Source organism: Theropithecus gelada, chromosome 6, assembly GCF_003255815.1.
Source record: "Theropithecus gelada isolate Dixy chromosome 6, Tgel_1.0, whole genome shotgun sequence".
NCBI lineage: Eukaryota > Metazoa > Chordata > Mammalia > Primates > Cercopithecidae > Theropithecus > Theropithecus gelada.
In genome coordinates this window covers 146,011,951-146,030,928 of record NC_037673.1, presented here as the reverse complement: position 1 = coordinate 146,030,928, position 18,978 = coordinate 146,011,951, and the positions used below count along the sequence as shown (strand labels likewise).

The following is an 18,978-nucleotide window of genomic DNA, read 5'->3' as shown; positions in this document are numbered from 1 at the left end:
AAAAAATGACATTAATTGAAATACATTTACGGTTAATGAGGCCATAAAAAGTAAGAAATATATGCAGAATGTCTCAAATGTGTTTGAAGTTGCTAACTGTGGAAGCTAAAGCAACTCCTCCTGGATGAGAGGCTAAAGCAACTCCATGTTAGGCCAGGTGCAGTGGCACATGCCTGTGGTCCCATCTACTCGGGAGGTTAAGGCAGAGGCTTGCCTGAGCCTGGGAGATTAAGGTTGCAGTGAGCCATGATTATACCACTGCACTCCTGCAAGGGCAACAGAGCGAGACCCTGTCCCAAATAAATAAATAAATAAATAAAGCAGCTCTTTCCCTAAGTGACCTGAGGTAATCTGTGAAAATGGTTCGCAGCCGGGCGCGGTGGCTCACGCCTGTAATCCCAGCACTTTGGGAGGCCGAGGCGGGCGGATCACAAGGTCAGGAGATCGAGACCACGGTGAAACCTCGTCTCTACTAAAAATACAAAAAATTAGCCGGGCGCGGTTGTGGGCGCCTGTAGTCCCAGCTACTCGGGAGGCTGAGGCAGGAGAATGGCGGGAACCCGGGAGGCGGAGCTTGCAGTGAGCTGAGATCCGGCCACTGCACTCCAGCCTGGGCGACAGAGCGAGACTCCGTCTCAAAAAAAAAAAAAACAAAAAAAAAAACAAAAAACAAAAAAAAAAAAGAAAATGGTTCGCTATTCACTTGACCCGGAGAACCCCACGAAATCATGCAAATCAAGAGGTTCCAATCTTCATGTTCACTTTAAGAACACTCGTGAAACTGCCCAGGCCATCAAGGGTATGTATATACGAAAAGCCACGAAGTATCTGAAAGATGTCACTTTACAGAAACAGTGCGTACCATTCCGACGATACAATGGTGGAGTTGGCAGGTGTGCCCAGGTCAAGCAGTGGGGCCGGACACAAGGTCAGTGGCCCAAAAAGAGTGCTGAATTTTTGCTGCACATGCTTAAAAACACAGAGAGTAATGCTGAACATAAGGGTTTAGATGCAGATTCTCTGGTCACTGAGCATATCCAAGTGAACAAAGCACCTAAGATGTGCCGCCGGACTTACAGAGCTCATGGTCAGATTAACCTGTACATGAGCTCTCTCTGCCACATTGAGATGATCCTTACTGAAAAGGAACAGATTGTTCTGAAACGAGAAGAGGAGGTTTTTGTTTCCAGAAGAAAAAGATATCCCAGAAGAAACAAAAACTTATGGCATGGGAGTAAATTCAGCATTAAAATAAATGTAATTAAAAGAATAAATAAATAAACAAACAAACAAAGCAACTCCATCTTGGAAACTAAACCACCATTTTGGTTTAACTGCAGTTCCAGGAAGTCCTTGAAAATTCCCAGTTTATCTATTGTTCCTTGTGTAACAGCAGATATTTACTGTAAATCCTACTCTTAGGTCAAACAACTTTGATGTTTTCCATTTCAATGGTCCTACAGCTCATATCTGAACCACTCCTTTCCCTGTGGTATATAAGCTCCGGGTCTAGTGGGTAATGGCATGGGGATCTACCATCTTGGCTTCTGTTCCTTGAACTCAATTGCTTCTGTTCATAATTCCCTATTAAATGTTTCTTTCTAAAATATTGTATTTGTCAGCTTCTTTCTTCAGCATCCCAACTTCCTCAGACTTTGGGGTACTTTTGCACAGACGTGCCTACCGCAAAACACTGTCATAGATACAGCAATCCACTTTCACAAAACCCCATGGACAATGCAGAGGGGGAGAACAGGGACTGATTAAAGAAAGGGACAGAGGCCGGGCGCGGTGGCTCAAGCCTGTAATCCCAGCACTTTGGGAGGCCGAGACGGGCGGATCACGAGGTCAGGAGAGCGAGACCATCCTGGCTAACACGGTGAAACCCCGTCTCTATTAAGAAATACAAAAAACTAGCCAGGCGAGGTGGCGGGCGCCTGTAGTCCCAGCTACTCGAGAGGCTGAGGCCGGAGAATGGCATGAACCCGGGAGGCGGAGCTTGCAGTGAGCTGAGATCCGGCCACTGCACTCCAGCCTGGGCGACAGAGCGAGACTCTGTCTAAAAAAAAAAAAAAAAAAAAAAAAAGAAAGGGACAGAAATGGCATCACTATCCAAGATTGAAAAACAGGCTGAATGCATTATCGCTCTGACCCAACTGCATATTTCTTTTTTTGAGACGGAGTCTTGCTCTGTCGCCCAGGCTGAAGTGCAGTGGCCGGATCTCAGCTCACTGCAAGCTCCTCCTCTCGGGTTCACGCCATTCTCCTGCCTCAGCCTCCCGAGTAGCTGGGACTACAGGCACCCGCCACTTCGCCCGGCTAGTTTTTTTTGTATTTTTTAGTAGAGACAGGGTTTCACCGTGTTAGCCAGGATGGTCTCGATCTCCCGACCTCGTGATCCGCCCGTCTCGGCCTCCCAAAGTGCTGGGATTACAGGCTTGAGCCACCGCGCCCAGCCCCAACTGCATATTTCTAATGTCTTCATGTTTTCAGTCACTCCATGACTTCCCTTATGCTGATTATGCACAGGACTATGTAAGACTTAACACCTGATACTGGTGGCTCACACCTGTAATCCCAGCATTTTGGGAGGCTGAGGCAGGCGGATAATCTGAGGTCAAGAATTTGAGACCAGCCTGGCCAACATGGAGAAACCCTATCTCTACTAAAAATACAAAATTACGGCCAGGCACAGTGGCTCGTGACTGTAATCCCAGCACTTTGGGAGGCTGAGGGGGGTGGATCACCTGAGGTCAGAGGTTTGAAACCAGCCTGGTCAACATGGTGAAACTCCATCTCTACTAAAAATACAAAATCAGCTGGGTGTGGTGGTACATGCCTGTAATCCCAGCTACTTGGGAGGCTGAGGCAGGAGAATTGCTTGAACCTGGGAGGCAGGGGTTGCAGTGAGGCAAAATCGCGCCATTACACTCCGGGCTGGACAACAAGAGCGAGACTCCATCTCAAAAAAAAAAAAAAGAAAAAAAAGAAAGAAAGAAATACAAAAATTAGCTGGGCATGGTGGAACGTACCTGTAATCCCAGCTACTCAAGAGGTTGAGGCAGGAGAATCACTTGTACCCAGGAGGTGGAGGTTGCAGTGAGCTGAGATTGTGCCACTGCACTCCAGCCTGGGCGACAGAGTGAGACTCCATCTCAAAAAAAAATAAATAAATAAATAAAATAAACAACACTTGGGACACGGACGTTTCTAAGGCATTCCATTTTTCTTTTTTTTTTTGTTTTGTTTTTTTTTGTTGTTGTTTTTTTTTTTTTTTGAGACGGGGTCTTGCTCTGTCACCCAGGCTGGAGTGCAGTGGCCGGATCTCAGCTCACTGCAAGCTCCGCCTCCTGGGTTCACGCCATTCTCCTGCCTCAGCCTCCCAAGTAGCTGGGACTACAGGCGCCCGCCACTTCGCCCGGCTAGGTTTTTGTATTTTTTAGTAGAGACGGGGTTTCACCGGGTTAGCCAGGATGGTCTCGATCTCCTGACCTCATGATCCGCCCGTCTCGGCCTCCCAAAGTGCTGGGATTACAGGCTTGAGCCACCGCGCCCGGCCAGGCATTCCATTTTTCTACTTACTTACACTAAACAATTCTAGAGATTGGCAGGCTACCCTTCTGTTTTTAGCATCCATCTAGACTTCTTGTGCTTGTCTCTATCATTTCACTCGAAGCATGTTCTGGCTACCAGTGACCGTTCCTTGAGTAAACACTGTGGCTTAAAAAAAACAGTTTTTGTTTTTATTATTTAAAAACACTTTTGTAGAGATGGGGTCTATGTTGCTCAGGCTGATTTTGAACTCCTGGCCTCACAAGATCCTCCTATCTCAGCGTCCCAAAGTGCAGGGATTATAGGCATGAGTCACCACACCCAGCCAAGAAAAAAAAAAAAGTTAATAAAATTCATCTCGAATTCCCTACGAACACAGAAGTAATCCCTGGGACATGATTGTCCAAATTTGTGTTCTACTCTTTCCCTTTTCTCTTTCTTTTGGTAGTAGTTGTGGCTCTAGTCCTGTCATTGCCACTAAGATATCTATGATTTTGGGCAAGTCACTTTGTCTTACTGGGGCACAAATGACACGTGTGAAAGTACTCTAAATTGCAGGCTGGGTACAGTGGTTCATGCCTGTAATCCTAGCAGTTTGGGAGGATGATGCATGAGGATCACTTGAGTCCAGCAGTTCAAGACCAGCCTGGGCAACAAGGCAAGACACTATTTCTACAAAAAGTTAAAAAAAAAAAAAAGACATTAGCCAGGCATGGTGGTGCCTGCCTATAGTCCTAGCTACTGGGGAAGCTTGAGGCAAGGGGATTGCTTGAGCCCACGAGGTCCAGACTACAGTGAGCTATGGTGGTGCCATTGTACTCCAGCCTGGGTGACAGAGTAAGACTTTGACTCATAAGTAAATTGCAAAGCATTAAAAAAATACAATTATTATTATTGAACTAGGTGATCTCTATATTTCCCTCAAGGTCTACAATTTTTATTCTACACTTTTGATATTTTTAGTGAATGCATCTGATCTAGGAGCCAGAAATTGCTCTTTGGTACATTTAGAAGACTCCTTTCTTTTTTTTTTTTTTGAGACAGAGTCTCACTCTGTAGCCCAGGCTGGAGTGCAGTGGCACGATCTCAGTCACTGCAACTTCCACCTCTCGGGTTCAAGTGATTCTCCTGCCTCAGCCTCCCGAGTAGCTGGGACTACAGGCGCCCGCCACCACGCCCGGCTAATTTTTGTATTTTTTAGTAGAGATGGGGTTTCACCATATTGGCCAAGCTGCTCTTGAACTCCTGACCTTGTGATCCGCCTGCCTCGGCCTCCAAAGTGCTAGGATTACAGGCATGAGCCACCGCACCCGGGCTTAACTTTTAATCAAGCAAGAATATTTAAAAAACCAAAACCACCTACCATCGGCACCATTTCATAAAAGAGCATTTTAATGACACATATGTGAAAAGACTAAATCTCAGAATGAAATATAATGTGAAATCAGATAAATATATGAAAAATGTATCGCTTACTTTTCTCACATCCTCATGGAAAACTTTGTTAGCGACTTGCATCTGTCCATACACAGACCTTTGGGAATCACTAATTTAGATCACTCCATGCCCACCCTTACCCCGCCCCTGGCTTCACTGAGCATTTTTATCACAACACCAAAATATCATTCTAAATGTATACCTCATCCCCTTATGGAGCACTCCCCAAGCTGAGGAATCCATTAAACTTTGGATGTGTGTGAGAAAATTAGCAGAAGAGGAGTGATCTCTGGAAATTTCAAGATGCTTAAACTTGGCTTTTTTTTTTTTTTTAAGACCAGAATTAATTAATTAATTTTTAGACGGAGTTTTGCTCTGTCTCCAGGCTGGAGTGCAGGGGCACCATCTCGGCTCACTGCAACCTCCGCCTCCCGGGTTCAAGCGATTCTCCTGCCTCAGCCTCCTGAGTAGCTGGGACTACAGGCACACGCTACCACGCGCAGCTAGTTTTTGTATTTTTAGTAGAGACGGGGTTTCACCATGTTGGCCAGAATGGTCTCGAACTCCTGACCTCAGGTGATCCACTCGCCTCTGGCCTCCCAAAGTGCTGGGATTACAGGTGTGAGCCACTGCACTCGGCTGCGTTTTAGACCAGAATTTAACAGCAGATTTTAACTTAGTCAAAACATGCTTTAGAGTCACCAAAGGCGAACGATGTCTAATAGTGGTGATTTGGGAGTTGGGCACCCTGGGTGTTGGTTGTGCCTTAAAACTTCATGCTAAACTTTAGGGGAAGTCTCTTCCCCTCTCTCTTCAGTTATCTTCCGAGATGAACCCTATTACTAACCTTAATTACTTGATCACCTTTCAAAGTTGCAGTCAAAATTCTTCACATTTTTCTCTCATTTCTATTTAATTAATTATTTTTTTGAGAGAGGGTCTCTCTGTTGCCCAGGCTGGAGTGCAGTAGCGTGATCTAGTCTCACCGCAACCTCCGCTTCCGAGTAGCTGGGGTTACAAGTGTACGTCATCACACCCAGCTAATTTTTGTATTTTTAGTAGATACGGGGTTTCGCCATGTTGGCCAGGCTGGTCTCGAACAACTGACCTCAAGTCATCTGCCCGCCCCGGCCTCCCAAAGTGGTGGGATTACAGGCGTGAGCCACTGCGCCCAGCCCTCATTTCTATTTTAATTAAATTTTATTTAGGATAGGCTTAGCTTAAATGTTTACGACTGAGGTCTGACTTAAGATGATAGCATAAACCATGGAGCTTTCTTTTGTGAACATTACTATTACTCAACCCAATTTTCCCAGGTCAAATTTTGTAATACAAAACGTGGTCAAGGCCGGGCGCGGTGGCTCAAGCCTGTAATCCCAGCACTTTGGGAGGCCGAGACGGGCGGATCACGAGGTCAGGAGATCGAGACCATCCTGGCTAACCCGGTGAAACCCCGTCTCTACTAAAAAAAATTCAAAAAACTAGCCGGGCGAGGTGGCGGGCGCCTGTAGTCCCAGCTACTCGGGAGGCTGAGGCAGGAGAATGGCGTAAACCCAGGAGGCGGAGCTTGCAGTGAGCTGAGATCCGGCCACTGCGCTCCAGCCTGGGCGACAGAGCAAGACTCCGTCTCAAAAAAACAAACAAACAAACAAACAAACAAAAAAAAAACAAAACGTGGTCAAGATTTGATTCTCTAATCGATTTTTAGTAAAAAAGAAAAAAATTTCCGTGTAGCTTTAAATGTTGTCAATTAAATTTTGTAATAGTTACCTCTACTCTGTTCAGGTTAATACTGCGGTTTTCAACATGACCAACATACGATTCTTTGCTGTTGTTTTGGTGGGGTTGGGGGGCATAACAGTTTTTTCACTCTTGTTAAATTAATTTTCTGTTGATTCCATCTATCCCTAATCTTCACTATGAACAAGATACTGGGTTTTCTTCTGAAGATCAAAAGTGGTAGTCAGGCAATAATGCAAAGACGTAGGACGGCAGGGGGATTCCGGCTTCTTTCTTTTTTCCCCTCCTGTGGAAAGAGGGTCTATAACACTCCGTAGTAGAGAAGAAAATTCTAATTATGAAGGGTAATTAGCTAGGCTTTGCTATAACCGAGAGCCCTGAACGATTCCTCAACGCGGGCTGCTTTTTTTTTTTTTTTTTTTTTGAGACGGAGTCTCGCGCTGTCGCCCAGGCTGGAGTGCAGTGGCCGGATCTCAGCTCACTGCAAGCTCCGCCTCCCGGGTTCACGCCATTCTCCGGCCTCAGCCTCCCGAGTAGCTGGGACTACAGGCGCTGCCACCTCGCCCGGCTATTTTTTGTATTTCTTAGTAGAGACGGGGTTTCACCGTGTTAGCCAGGATGGTCTCGATCTCCTGACCTCGTGATCCGCCCATCTCGGCCTCCCAAAGTGCTGGGATTACAGGCTTGAGCCACCGCGCCCGGCCACGCGGGCTGCTTTTCTCTTCCTCTCCACCAGAGGCGATAGCCTCTTTCCAAACAGAAACTGGGTTGGAATAGGCCGGTCCGGGGGAGCGGCCAGAAGAAAGATCAAAGGTTAAAAACCGCCTCAAAGAGCAAAGGTCAATACCCAACTCCTAAGGAGGCCTGACACGAAACATGAAGGTGACTCCTCCCAACATCGAGGCCTGTGGCCACTCATCCTTCCAGAGACCCTGCGGGTCCGAGGCGAGTAACAGGTAACACCGGCTGAGCCGCCGCCAACCGGAAGTGGAAGAAAGCCCGGGGCGGGGTGAGGCAGGCCGCGGCACGCCTGCGCAGTCAGCAGGAGTTGCAGCGCTCATGCGCTACTGGGCGGTGACAGGGTGACGCTCGGAGCGTGGGCCGCGACTCTCACGGATCCGGTTCCGCCCTCTCGCTGCCGATCCTTCGGAGCGAGCGCCCCAGATCCCTTTCCCAGAGTGCTCTGCGCCGTGAAGAAGCGGCTCCCGGGGACTGGGGGCATTTTGTGTTGGCTGGAGCTGGAGTAACAAGATGGCGGCGTCGGCGGAGTGACAGGGGTCCCTCAGGGCCGGAGCCGGCGGCAGTGGTGGTAGCTGTATCGCCGCCCTAGCTCACCGCGCCCCTTTTCCAGCCCGCGACGTCGCCGCGCAAGCGAGGCAGCGGCGGCCGCCGAGAAACAAGTGGCCCAGCCTGGTAACCGCGAGAAGCCCTTCACAAACTGCGGCCTGGCAAAAAGAAACCTGACTGAGCGGCGGTGATCAGGTTCCCCTCGGCTGATTCTGGGCCCCGAACGCCGGTAAAGGCCTCCGTGTTCTGTTTCCTGCCGCCTTCCTCCGTAGCCTTGCCCAGTGTAGGAGCCCCAGAGGCCTCCGTCGTCTTCCCAGAGGTGTCGGGGCTTGGCCCCAGACTCCATCTTCGTCTCTCAGGATGGCGAGTAGCAGCGGCTCTAAGGCCGAATTCATTGTCGGAGGGAAATATAAACTGGTACGGAAGATCGGGTCTGGCTCCTTTGGGGACATCTATCTGGCGATCAACATCACCAACGGCGAGGTAATCACCTGGGGTGGGGTTCACGATAACGCTGCGCTTTTCCTCATTCCCCCCCCCACCACCGCGCACCCCCAAAGTGCTCGGGCCTCACCTCACCGCACGCACTCGCCAGGGAGTCCAGGGAGCTAGTTTTCCTGGCTTGCGATCCTCGCCCGCTCTCTCCCTAAAAGGGTCAAGAACCCGATAGAAAGGTTGGGGGAACTAGTTTCCCAGCTTGTTAAACACGTCCCATAAATGTCCCTTCGTCGAGCTTTTTTTTTTAACCGACTTTTAAGGTGGAAACGACAAAATCCTCTTTCTGTGATTCCCATGCTTTGCTTTTCTTTTATTTAATTTTTAATCCTACTGGGCCTCTTGTTCCAATTAGAACAGTTTCCGATGCCTAGTTCCTTAAAAACCTCTCACTACGTTCAGAGGTTGCCTCTTTTTTCTGGATGAATCATTTTCCTGCACTTTAGAGGACGTACGATTTCGTCACTACCCCCTGAAGAGGCCTTTGAGGCTGGTTGCCTCGTTTTATAATTACAGAGAGCTTTCTCTTTCCAGCTTTTCACTTCTTCCTTGTAGTCGCGACTTGGAGTTTTGCTAATGTCTCTCTCCTTTCCTAAGTGACACTGAATCCGTAGGGATGTTGATGCCATCATCCCCTCTTTCCCCTGCAGGAAGTGGCAGTGAAGCTAGAATCTCAGAAGGCCAGGCATCCCCAGTTGCTGTACGAGAGCAAGCTCTATAAGATTCTTCAAGGTGGGGTTGGCATCCCCCACATACGGTAAGAACCCCGTGCATGTAGGCGATCCGCTGAGGGAAGCACGGAATGGGGAAGTGGGTAGAGGCAGGTAATGAGACCAGCTGAATCCGGGTCTTGTTTTAGTTACCTGGGTTCCTTGTAGCTGGTGCTTTCCTGTAAGTCATCGCAATCACTGAGTAAATTTCAATTTGCCAACTTATTTCATTGTATTACACTGCTCCATTTCGCTTCCGTCATTCTCTTCCCGAGGCTTTCGTTTGCAGTTATGCGTGCGGGTCATCTTTGATCCCTACGCGGAAGGGTTGGCTGCTGCCTTTTTTACAGCGGCACGTCTGATGTTCTTAGGTTTGTCCAGTGAAGTGGATTTGAAGGTGCTGAAGCGACCCGGCAGTGTCAGTTCGAGTTGCTATTGGAGCTGGCTTGGGAAATGGCTGCTCTTTTGTTGTGTTTTTGTTCCAACATGTCTTCCTCCTCCGCTTAGAAAATGGCGGAACGACGTGACTCAACCCCATATTCCTGCCCTTTTCTCAGCTTGGGTTCACAAATTATGCTTCCTTGATTCCTCCTTTAGCAGCCCCGAGTGGATTAAACCTTTGAAAAGCCAAGAATAAAGCTGCAAGAGGCGGTGTGGGGGTTCGAGGAAGGAGATGGCATAGTGACAATGTTTGTGATTTCTGCAGCAGATGTGACATGAAATTGTTGAATTATACTATGTAAAATCCTTTGTGGTTCTTTTAAAAGTGTTAATTACTCTTTCCTTTCGTGAATGGTCGTATTTGGCACATTTCAGTCGGGACTAAATTTGTATAGGTAATGGCAAAGGCAGTTTGAGCAGCACCAACTATGTTAAAATTTACTCAAATCAATTGTATTAAAAGAAATCTTGATCACTTAGCCACACTTTGATAAGTAATTTTAACCTGTTGAGTTTGGCAGTAAATCTTAATATCAGAGAAATTGCGGCCTTTGTTGGTGTGGAATATTGGTGAGTGCAAATAGCAGTAACGAGGATAAAAGATGACGAGATAGAAAGACATTGTTCTGTCAAATGGTTAACTTTACTTTGGAGGGTTTTAGAGTAATGTTTTAACTTTTGGGATTAAAGAGCCTCTTCATGGAATGGAGACTAAAATATAGTTTAAAACCAAGCTATTTTTCAGCAACAATCTAAAATACCTTTTGCAAAAATATTCAGAATAGGTGAGAATGGTGTTTACTGTTTGCTGGAGACTCTTTTTTTTTTTTTTTGAGACTGAGTTTTCGCTCCTGTCGATCAGGCTGGAGTGCAGTGAATGGCACGATCTTGGCTCACTGTAACCTCTGCCTCCTGGGTTCAAGCGATTCTAGTGCCTCAGCCTCCTGAGTAGCTGGGATTACAGGCGCCAGCCACCACACCCAGCTAATTTTTGTATTTTAGTTTCACCATGTTGGCCAGGCTGTACTCGAACCCCTGACCTCAGGTGATCCACCTGCCTCGGCCTCCCAAAGTGCTGAGATTACAGGCGTGAGCAACCGTGCCCAGGTTTTTTTCTTTTGAAACGAAGTCTTACTCTGTTGCCCAGGCTGGAGTGCAGTGGGGCAACCTTGGCTCACTGCAACCTCTGCCTCCCAGGTTCAAGTGATCCTCCTGCTTCAGCCTCCCAAGTAGCTGGAATTACAGGCTTGCACTACTATGCCAGGTTAATTTTTGATTTTTAGTAGAGACAAGGTTTTGCCATGTTGGCCATGCTGGTCTCCAGCTCCAGACTTCAGTTGATCCAGCTCCCTCGGCCTCCCAAAGTGCTGGGATTATAGGCATGAGCCACCAGGGCCCGGCCTGTAGCCCCTTTTTCTATTCCAGTTTGTATTTTTCGTATCTTGAATTAAGGACTGGGTTGCATAGTCTTTACATGGAAACAACCCAAATAAAACTGTCCTTAAAAAAAGTTCCAGCCGGGGCCGCGCGCGGTGGCTCAAGCCTGTAATCCCAGCACTTTGGGAGGCCGAGACGGGCGGATCACGAGGTCAGGAGATCGAGATCATCCTGGCTAACACGGTGAAACCCCGTCTCTACTAAAAAATACAAAAAACTAGCCGGGTGAGTTGGCGGGCGCCTGTAGTCCCAGCTACTCGGGAGGCTGAGGCAGGAGAATGGCGTAAACCCGGGAGGCGGAGCTTGCAGTGAGCTGAGATCCAGCCACTGCACTCCAGCCTGGGCGACAGAGCGAGACTCCGTCTCAAAAAAAAAAAAAAAAAAAAAAAATTCCAACCGGGCGTGGTGGCTCATGCCTGTAATCCAGGCATTTTAGGAGGCCAAGGCAGGCGGGTCACTTGAAGTCAGGAGTTCGACACCAGCCTGGCCAACATGTGAAACCTTCTCTCTACTAAAAATACAAAAATTAGCTGGGCATGGTGGCGCGTGCCTGTAATCCCAGCTACTCGGGAGGCTGAAGCAGGAGAATAGCTTGAACCTGGGAGTTGGAGGTTGCCGTGAGTCGAGATGGCGCCACCGCACTCCAGCCTGGAGACAAAGCGAGACTCCAAAAAAAACACACATACACAAAAAAAGAAACAAAGTTCCAATGCTGATTTATAGTTTTAATGGAGAATTGAATGATAAAATGTGCTATTGGTTGTAAATGAGCAAGTAAATCTTTTGGAAGAAAATTTCAAATTTCTTTTATGAGGTGAATATTAATATGAAATCTGAGATGATATAGATTTGAGGTTTTAAAATCATTCTTGCCTTTAAAAAAAAACCTACTATGTGGGAAAATAAGGCCCCTCACTCCTGATTTGCTTTCCATCACTATAGTTTTTCCTAGAATTTCATATAAATGGAATCATACAAAATGAGGTCATTTGTGTCTGGCACTTTTCACTTAACATAATGTTTTTGAGATTCATCTATGTTGGGAGATTTTATAAATTTCACAAATCAGGTTAAATTTAATGTATTTGAAATCATTAAAAAGCATTAAGCATTGTCATTTTCAGTGCTAAACCGAAGTACAGTACATGTCCTTTTATCTGGTAGCTTTTATTTAAGACCTGATACAGACCCATAAGGGCAATGAGTAATGTACTGAATAAGCACATGAATAAATTAACTTCTGAGCAGAATTATAGTAATAGGTGCCTATTATAAGGTGGTGAGTGCAGAGAGAGTTATGGTAGTTTTAAGCTGTCTGTGGGTGGGGCTAAACAGATTAACCTGGCTTTCAAGTTAAGGCTTCCTGAGAGAGGAGATGGGATTTCAGGATCTGGCTCTAAGGAAGAAAGCTTGGTGAACTGGTTTAGTAAGGCATCCAAGAATAGAGAGTGTGGCTTCTGGGTGTAGTCTCTAAGGCAGAACACAGTAATTGGATGAGTGTAGAAAGGGTAAATTTGCTTTAGGAGTGGTAGGGTCAGGTATATGGAAACAAAAGTGGTTCATTGGTTTTTTTTTTTTTTTTTTTTTTTTGAGACGGAGTCTCACTGTGTCTCCCAGGCTGGAGTGCAGTGGCGCGATCTCGGCTCACTGCAAGCTCCGCCCCCCGGGTTCACGCCATTCTCCCGCCTCAGCCTTCCCAAGTAGCTGGGACTACAGGCGCCCGCTACCGCGCCCGGCTAGTTTTTTGTATTTTTAGTAGAGACGGGGTTTCACCATGTTAGCCAGGATAGTCTCGATCTCCTGACCTTGTGATCCACCCGCCTCGGCCTCCCAAAGTGCTGGGATTACAGGCTTGAGCCACCGCGCCCGGCCGGTTCATTGGTTTTAAAGTGAAATGTAAAAAAAAAAAAAAGAAAAAGAAAAACTGTTTCCATTGAAGCGAAAAGGATAAAGATTTACGTAAACGTTCTTTATTTGGATAGCAACATCTTTCCATCCCCCTCAGTTTGTTCCCCACTATTTCTGTATCACCTATGCATGGTACATATTTAATAAATATTCACTTGGTAAGTATTGAACTAAGTTGACTATTTAGTGTTAGCTAGATAAAAGTTATGTGTTATCTATTGTTTTAGAAGTGTCACTAATTTTAAAAAGTTAGATTTTGCTGCCTTTATCCTTCATATACAAATTTGTTCAATCACTTTCCTATGTTTTGTGTTACAAAACTCCCTGTAGGATTTGCTTTTTTTTTTGACATGGAGTCTCACTCTGCCACCACGCTGGAGTGCAGTGGTACAATCTTGGCTCACTGCAACCTCCACCTCCTGGGTTCAAGTGATTCTCCTGCCTCAGCCTCCTGAGTAGCTGGGACTACAGGCACATGCCACCACGCCCAGCTAATTTTTGTATTTTCAATAGAGACGGGGCTTTACCGTGTTGGCCAGGATGGTCTCTATCTCTTGACCTCGTGATCTGCTCGCCTCCGCCTCCCAAAGTGCTGGGATTACAGGCATGAGCCACCACACCCAGCCAGAATTTGCTTTAAAGATACTTTGGTATATCTTGCAACAGAGACTGAAAATTACCTGGCCTGCATAGATGACCTGCTTAATCAGGTCCTTCCTGTGTAATTTGAGAGACCTGTTGTTAAGAAGCATAGCATCCAGAGTGAAGAGCAAGGATAAACTGGGCGCTGTGGCTCACGCCTGTAATCCTAGCACTTTGGGAGGCCGAGGTGGGCAGATTGCCTGAGCTCAGGAGTTCGAGACCAGCCTGGGCAGTAGAGACAGGTGAAACCCTGTCTCTACTAAAATACTAAAAAAAAAAAAAGTTAGCCTGGTGTGGTGGCGTGCGCCTGTAGTGCCAGCTACTCAGGAGGCTGAGGCAGGAGAATTGCTTGAACATGGGAGGTGGAGGTTGCAGTGAGCCAAGATCGTACCACTGCACTCCAGCCTGGGCTACAGAATGAGACTCCGTATCAAAAAAAAAAAAAAGAAAGAAAAAAAAAAGCAAGGGTGAGAGAATGGTATCCATTTTCTTGATGTTTTAAGAAAAGAAGCTTCCGGTTCTAGGCGCTTTGGGAGCCACAGCTTAAGGTACAGACATGGCCAAGTCCAAGAACCACACCACACACAAGCAGTCCCAAAAATGGCACAGAAATGGTGGACCCCAGGTTCCTGAGGAACATGCACTTTGCCAAGAAGCACAAGAAGGGCCTGAATAAGATGCAGGCCAACAATGCCAAGGCCATGAGCGCATGTGCTGAGGCTAGCAAGACCCTCGTAAAGCCCAAGGAGGTTAGCCCAAGATCCCAAAGGGTGTCAGCTGCAAACTCAATTGACTTGCCTACATTGCCCACCCAAGCTTGGGAAGCATGCTTGTGTCCTCATTGCCAAGGGGCTCAGGCTGTGCCAGCCAAGGCCAAGGATCAACCAAGGCCCAGGCTGCAGCTCCAGCTTCGGTTCCAGCTCAGGCTCCCAAAGGCGCCCAGGCCCCTACAAAGGCTTCAGAGTAGGTATCTCTGTCTGCCAATGTGAGGACAGAAGGACTGGTGCGAGCCCTGGGCTGCCGTCTTCATGGAACTGGGGGCCTCCTGTGCTATTTGTACAAATAAACCTGAGGCAGGGAAAAAAAAAAAAATCCTTGGACCTTGTGAATTAATATGTGAGAGCTCACTTAAAATTACAGTTGACTCTTGAACAATGCTAGGGTTAGGGGCACTGAACCCCAACCCACTCCTACTATGCCCCGCAGTCAGGAATCCAAGTATAACTTTTTTTTTTTTTTGAGATGGAATCTTGCTCTGTCCCCAGGCTGGAGTGCAATGGTGTGATCTTGGCTTACTGCAACCTCTGCCTTCCAGGTTCATAGGATTACAGGCGCGCCGCCACACTCAGCTAAGTTTTGTATTTTTAGTGAAGACGGGGTTTCACTGTGATGGCCAGGCTAGTCTCAAACTCCTGACCTCAGATGATCCAACCACCTTGGCCTGCCAAAGTGCTGGGATTACAGGCGTGGACCACTTTTGACTCTCCAAAAACTTAACTACTAGTAGCCTACTATTCACTGGTAGCTTTACCAATAACATGAATGGTCAATAACTATATATATATATATATGTATAAAGCTCTTCACCCTCATCATCCTCACTTTGGGCTGAGGAGGAAGAAGAGGGGTTGATCTTGTTTGGATAGCAGAGGCAGAAAAAAACCTGTGTATAAGTGGACCTGTGCATTTCAAGTCCCTTTTGTTCAAGGGTCAGCTGTATTGAGTGTCTGTTAAAACCTTTTTTTGTGTGTTCCATTCTCAATTGAATTAATAAGTTCTCCAAATGAACAATTTTAAAAATTTATTATTATTTTTATATAGATGGGCTCTTGCTGTATTGCCCAGGCTGATCTTGTACTCTTGAGCTCAAGTGCTCCTCCTGCCTCGGCCCCCCAAAGCTCTGGGATTATAGGCATCAGCAACTGTGCAGCAACCCAAGAAACAATTATGACATACCGAAAAATTCTTATCTAGATAGGTTTTGGAGGTTTGAGCTGTAGATCTGCCATGTGGTATTGACTGGGTGATCTACAGTCAGTCAGTTCCTTAATCTGTGTGAGCCCATCTGTTTCCTCATTTAGAAAATAAAAAAAGGATTGTTCTAAATGAAAAGGAGAGTGCTGAACAGAAAGATTTAGGGCTTCTTTTGCCAGCTAAATACTCATTTCCATTTGCCTTTGCATACTGAGCTTTTGGGTGGGATTTTGTTTGAACAAGGGTTCCCTACTTAAAAGTGTCACTGGCCTCATTGATCCTAAGGCCTTTTAGTCCTGGAATTTTAAGACCTATTTTCAAAGGATAGTAGCTAGAAAGAAAGCATTCCAGCAGTTTGATATTGTGTGTACTACTGCCTTCCTTTCTTGTTTTTCCTATTTTTCTTTCATCTTTTATTATTTTTATTTTTAGCGGCAGGTTCTTGCGCTGTCACCCAGGCAGAGTGCAGTGGCTATTCAGAAGCATGATAATAGCACACTACAGCCTCAAACTCCTGGACTCAAATGATCCTCCTGCCCCTCAGCCTCCTGAGTAGCTGAGACTGCAGATGAATGCCACCTCTCCCAGCTGCCTGGTGTTTTTTAATCACTATTTTTGCCCTCTGTGTCTGAAGGTCAAATGTTTTAGAACGTATTTATAAAGCACTAGTTAATCCTTACTCTTCACTTTTAAAAGCAGCTTAATCTTATCTTTGGCACTGAGCATATATCCTGTGAATAACATAATGGCTGTTACCAGAGAACAGATGATGCTGCTTTGCATATGTCTTCATTAAGATATATTACAGTATTCATGCTTAGCTTGGACTTAAAAAAAAAAAAAAACAGGAAAACATACATCACAGATCACGAGAAATGTGCTTTTTAACTCGAAGGAAAACTGAATTCATGGAGCTGCTTTATACTGGCTTATGAGATAATGTAATAATGCTAGGTAGCATTTTAAGCTAGACAAAATGTTAGAGATGTATATAGCCCTATTCCTACTAATACAAATTAGACTGTTGAATCTCAGGGGAGTTACTAGAGTGTCCTAACTTCCAGTTCTCCTGAGAATCATTATCGCCTTTATGTCAAGCCCAAATCATGCCTGTTCACACCCTCCATATCGTTCCATTTGATGGAGAGCCATCCTGTACTTCTTCACTTGTTGGCATTTTGCCTCATAGAGAAGCTGAAGAGCTCTTATGTAAATATAAGTAACCTATTTGTATTTAATTAGATGCTTATGATTCAGGGTGTTCTTATTCTCCCTTTTGAATCTGTGGATTGCAGGATAAAAACTTGTTAGAAATTACTAATTTGTGGCCAGGCGCGGTTATTCCCACCTGTAATCCCAGCACTTTGGGAGGCTGAGACAGGCGGATCACCTGAGGTCAGGAGTTCGAAACCAGGCTGGCCCACATGGTGAAACCCTATCTCTACTGAAATATAAAAATTAGCCAAGCATGATGGTGTGCGCCTGTAGTCCCGGCTACTCGGGAGGCTGAGTCAGGAGAATTGCTTGAGCCCGGGAGGCAGAGGTTGCAGTGAGCTGAGATCACGCCACTGCACTCCAGCCTGGGTGACAGAGCAAGACTCTGTCTCAAAAAAAAAATTAAAAAAAAAAGTGTGTGTGTGTATATATATATATATATATATATATATATATATATATATATTTGTATCTCATTTTGGAGTAAATACTGGAACCCATGTAAAGTATGTGGGTTATTCCTTGGCTTTAGTTAGTGGTCCCCAGCCTTTTTGGCACCAGGGACAGGTTTTGTGGAAGACAGTTTTTCCACAGACCAGAGCTAGTGGGGGGTGGGGTGGGGGTGGGAATGATTTTGAGATGATTCAAGTGCATTACATTTATTGTGCACTTGATTTCTGTTATTATTATATTGTAACATATAATGAAATAATTATACAACTCACCTTAATGTAGAATCAATGGGAGCCCTGGGCTTGCTTTCCTGCAACTAAATGGTTCCGTCTGGGAGTCATGGGAGACAGTAACAGATCATCAGGCATTAGATTCTCATAAGGAATGCACAACCTAGATCCCTGCAGTTCACAGCAGGGTTTGCGCTCCTATGAGAATCGAATTCTGCTGTTGATCTGACAGGAGGCTGAGCTCAGGCAGTAATGCCAGCATTGGGGAGTGGCTGTAAATACAGATGAAGCTTCACTTTGCTTCTATACTGGATACCGGTCAGTGGCCCAGGGATCAAGGACCCTTGGCTTTAGTCGTTCCTGGAGCTAGATCTGTTTTTTTTTTTGAGACAGAGGCTCACTCCGTTGCCCAGACTGGAGTGCAATGGTGTAATCTTGGCTTACTGCAACCTCCACTTCCCGGGTTCAGGTGATTCTTCTGCCTCAGCCTCCTGAGTAGCTAGGACTACAGGCATATACCACCATGCCTGGCTAATTTTTTTGTATTTTTAGTAGAGATGAGGTTTCACTGTATTGGCCAGGCTGGTCTCGAACTCCTGACCTCAAGTGATCCACCTGCCTCAGCCTCCCAAAGTGCTGGGATTACAGGTGTGAGCCATCGCACCTGACTGGATCATTTTGTGTTAAAGTATATTTAAGCTGTACCTAAAATATCAGTAAATCTTCATTTTCTCATGATCTGTCACTGTTTACCTGGGATTTTTGCTGTCAAGAATTCTGTAAAGTGAAAAGTTAGAATTTGGAACAAATGTTACAAAGTTAGTCCTTGAGTTTAACATAAGTTTTTCTGAGCTTATCTGAGTGTCTTCATAACTTTCATCATTTAACTTGGTGTTCAGTGTATAAACACAGGTAAAATGATGCTTTATTTTGTTACTGTTTTTGCTTCCATTTTCAATCTCAGCTGGCCTTAAAATTTTGGTTGACTGGCCAGGTGTGGTAGCTCATGCCACACCTGTAATCCCAGCACTTTGGGAGGCCAAGGCGGGCGGATCACTTTAAGTCAGGAGTTCGACACCGGCCTGGCCAACATGGTGAAATCCCATCTCTACTAAAAATACAAAAATTAGCTGGCCATGGTGGCGGGTGCCTGTAATCCCAGCTACTTGGGAGGCTGAGGCAGAAGAACCGCTTGATCCCAGGAGATGGAGGTTGCAGTGAGCCAAGATCACACCACCGCACTCTGGCCTGGGTGACAGACGGAGACTCCATCTCAAAAAAAAAAAAAAAAGAAGAAGAAAGAAAATCGGTTGACCAGTACTAACATAGCATAAACTAATGCATGTTTTAGTGGGATTTTTATTTTTTGAGGTGGAGTCTTGCTCTGTTGCCCAGGCTGGAGTTCAGTGGTGCAATCTCGGCTCACTGCAAACTCTGCCTCCCGGGTTCCAGTGATT

The 18,978-nt window shown here is 46.0% G+C and overlaps 1 protein-coding gene and 1 pseudogene across 5 annotated transcripts in view; both read left to right on the top strand.

Annotated features, from left to right (window-relative positions):
* Positions 1-330: 330 nt before the first annotated feature.
* Positions 331-1,238, top strand: LOC112626372 (annotated as a pseudogene).
* A 6,550-nt stretch (positions 1,239-7,788) lies between these two features.
* Positions 7,789-18,978, top strand: part of CSNK1A1 (casein kinase 1 alpha 1) — a 56,326-nt gene continuing 45,136 nt past the window's right edge. For 3 of the 5 annotated variants that reach the window (XM_025388406.1, XM_025388404.1, XM_025388401.1), the window contains exons 1-2: positions 7,789-8,499; positions 9,162-9,268. In XM_025388406.1, the coding sequence (XP_025244191.1) occupies positions 8,377-8,499; positions 9,162-9,268 (230 nt within the window). In that variant the 5' untranslated portion in view covers positions 7,789-8,376. The remainder of the gene's footprint in view (positions 8,500-9,161; positions 9,269-18,978) is intronic. The other 2 variants (XM_025388402.1, XM_025388405.1) reach the window with 2 other exon arrangements.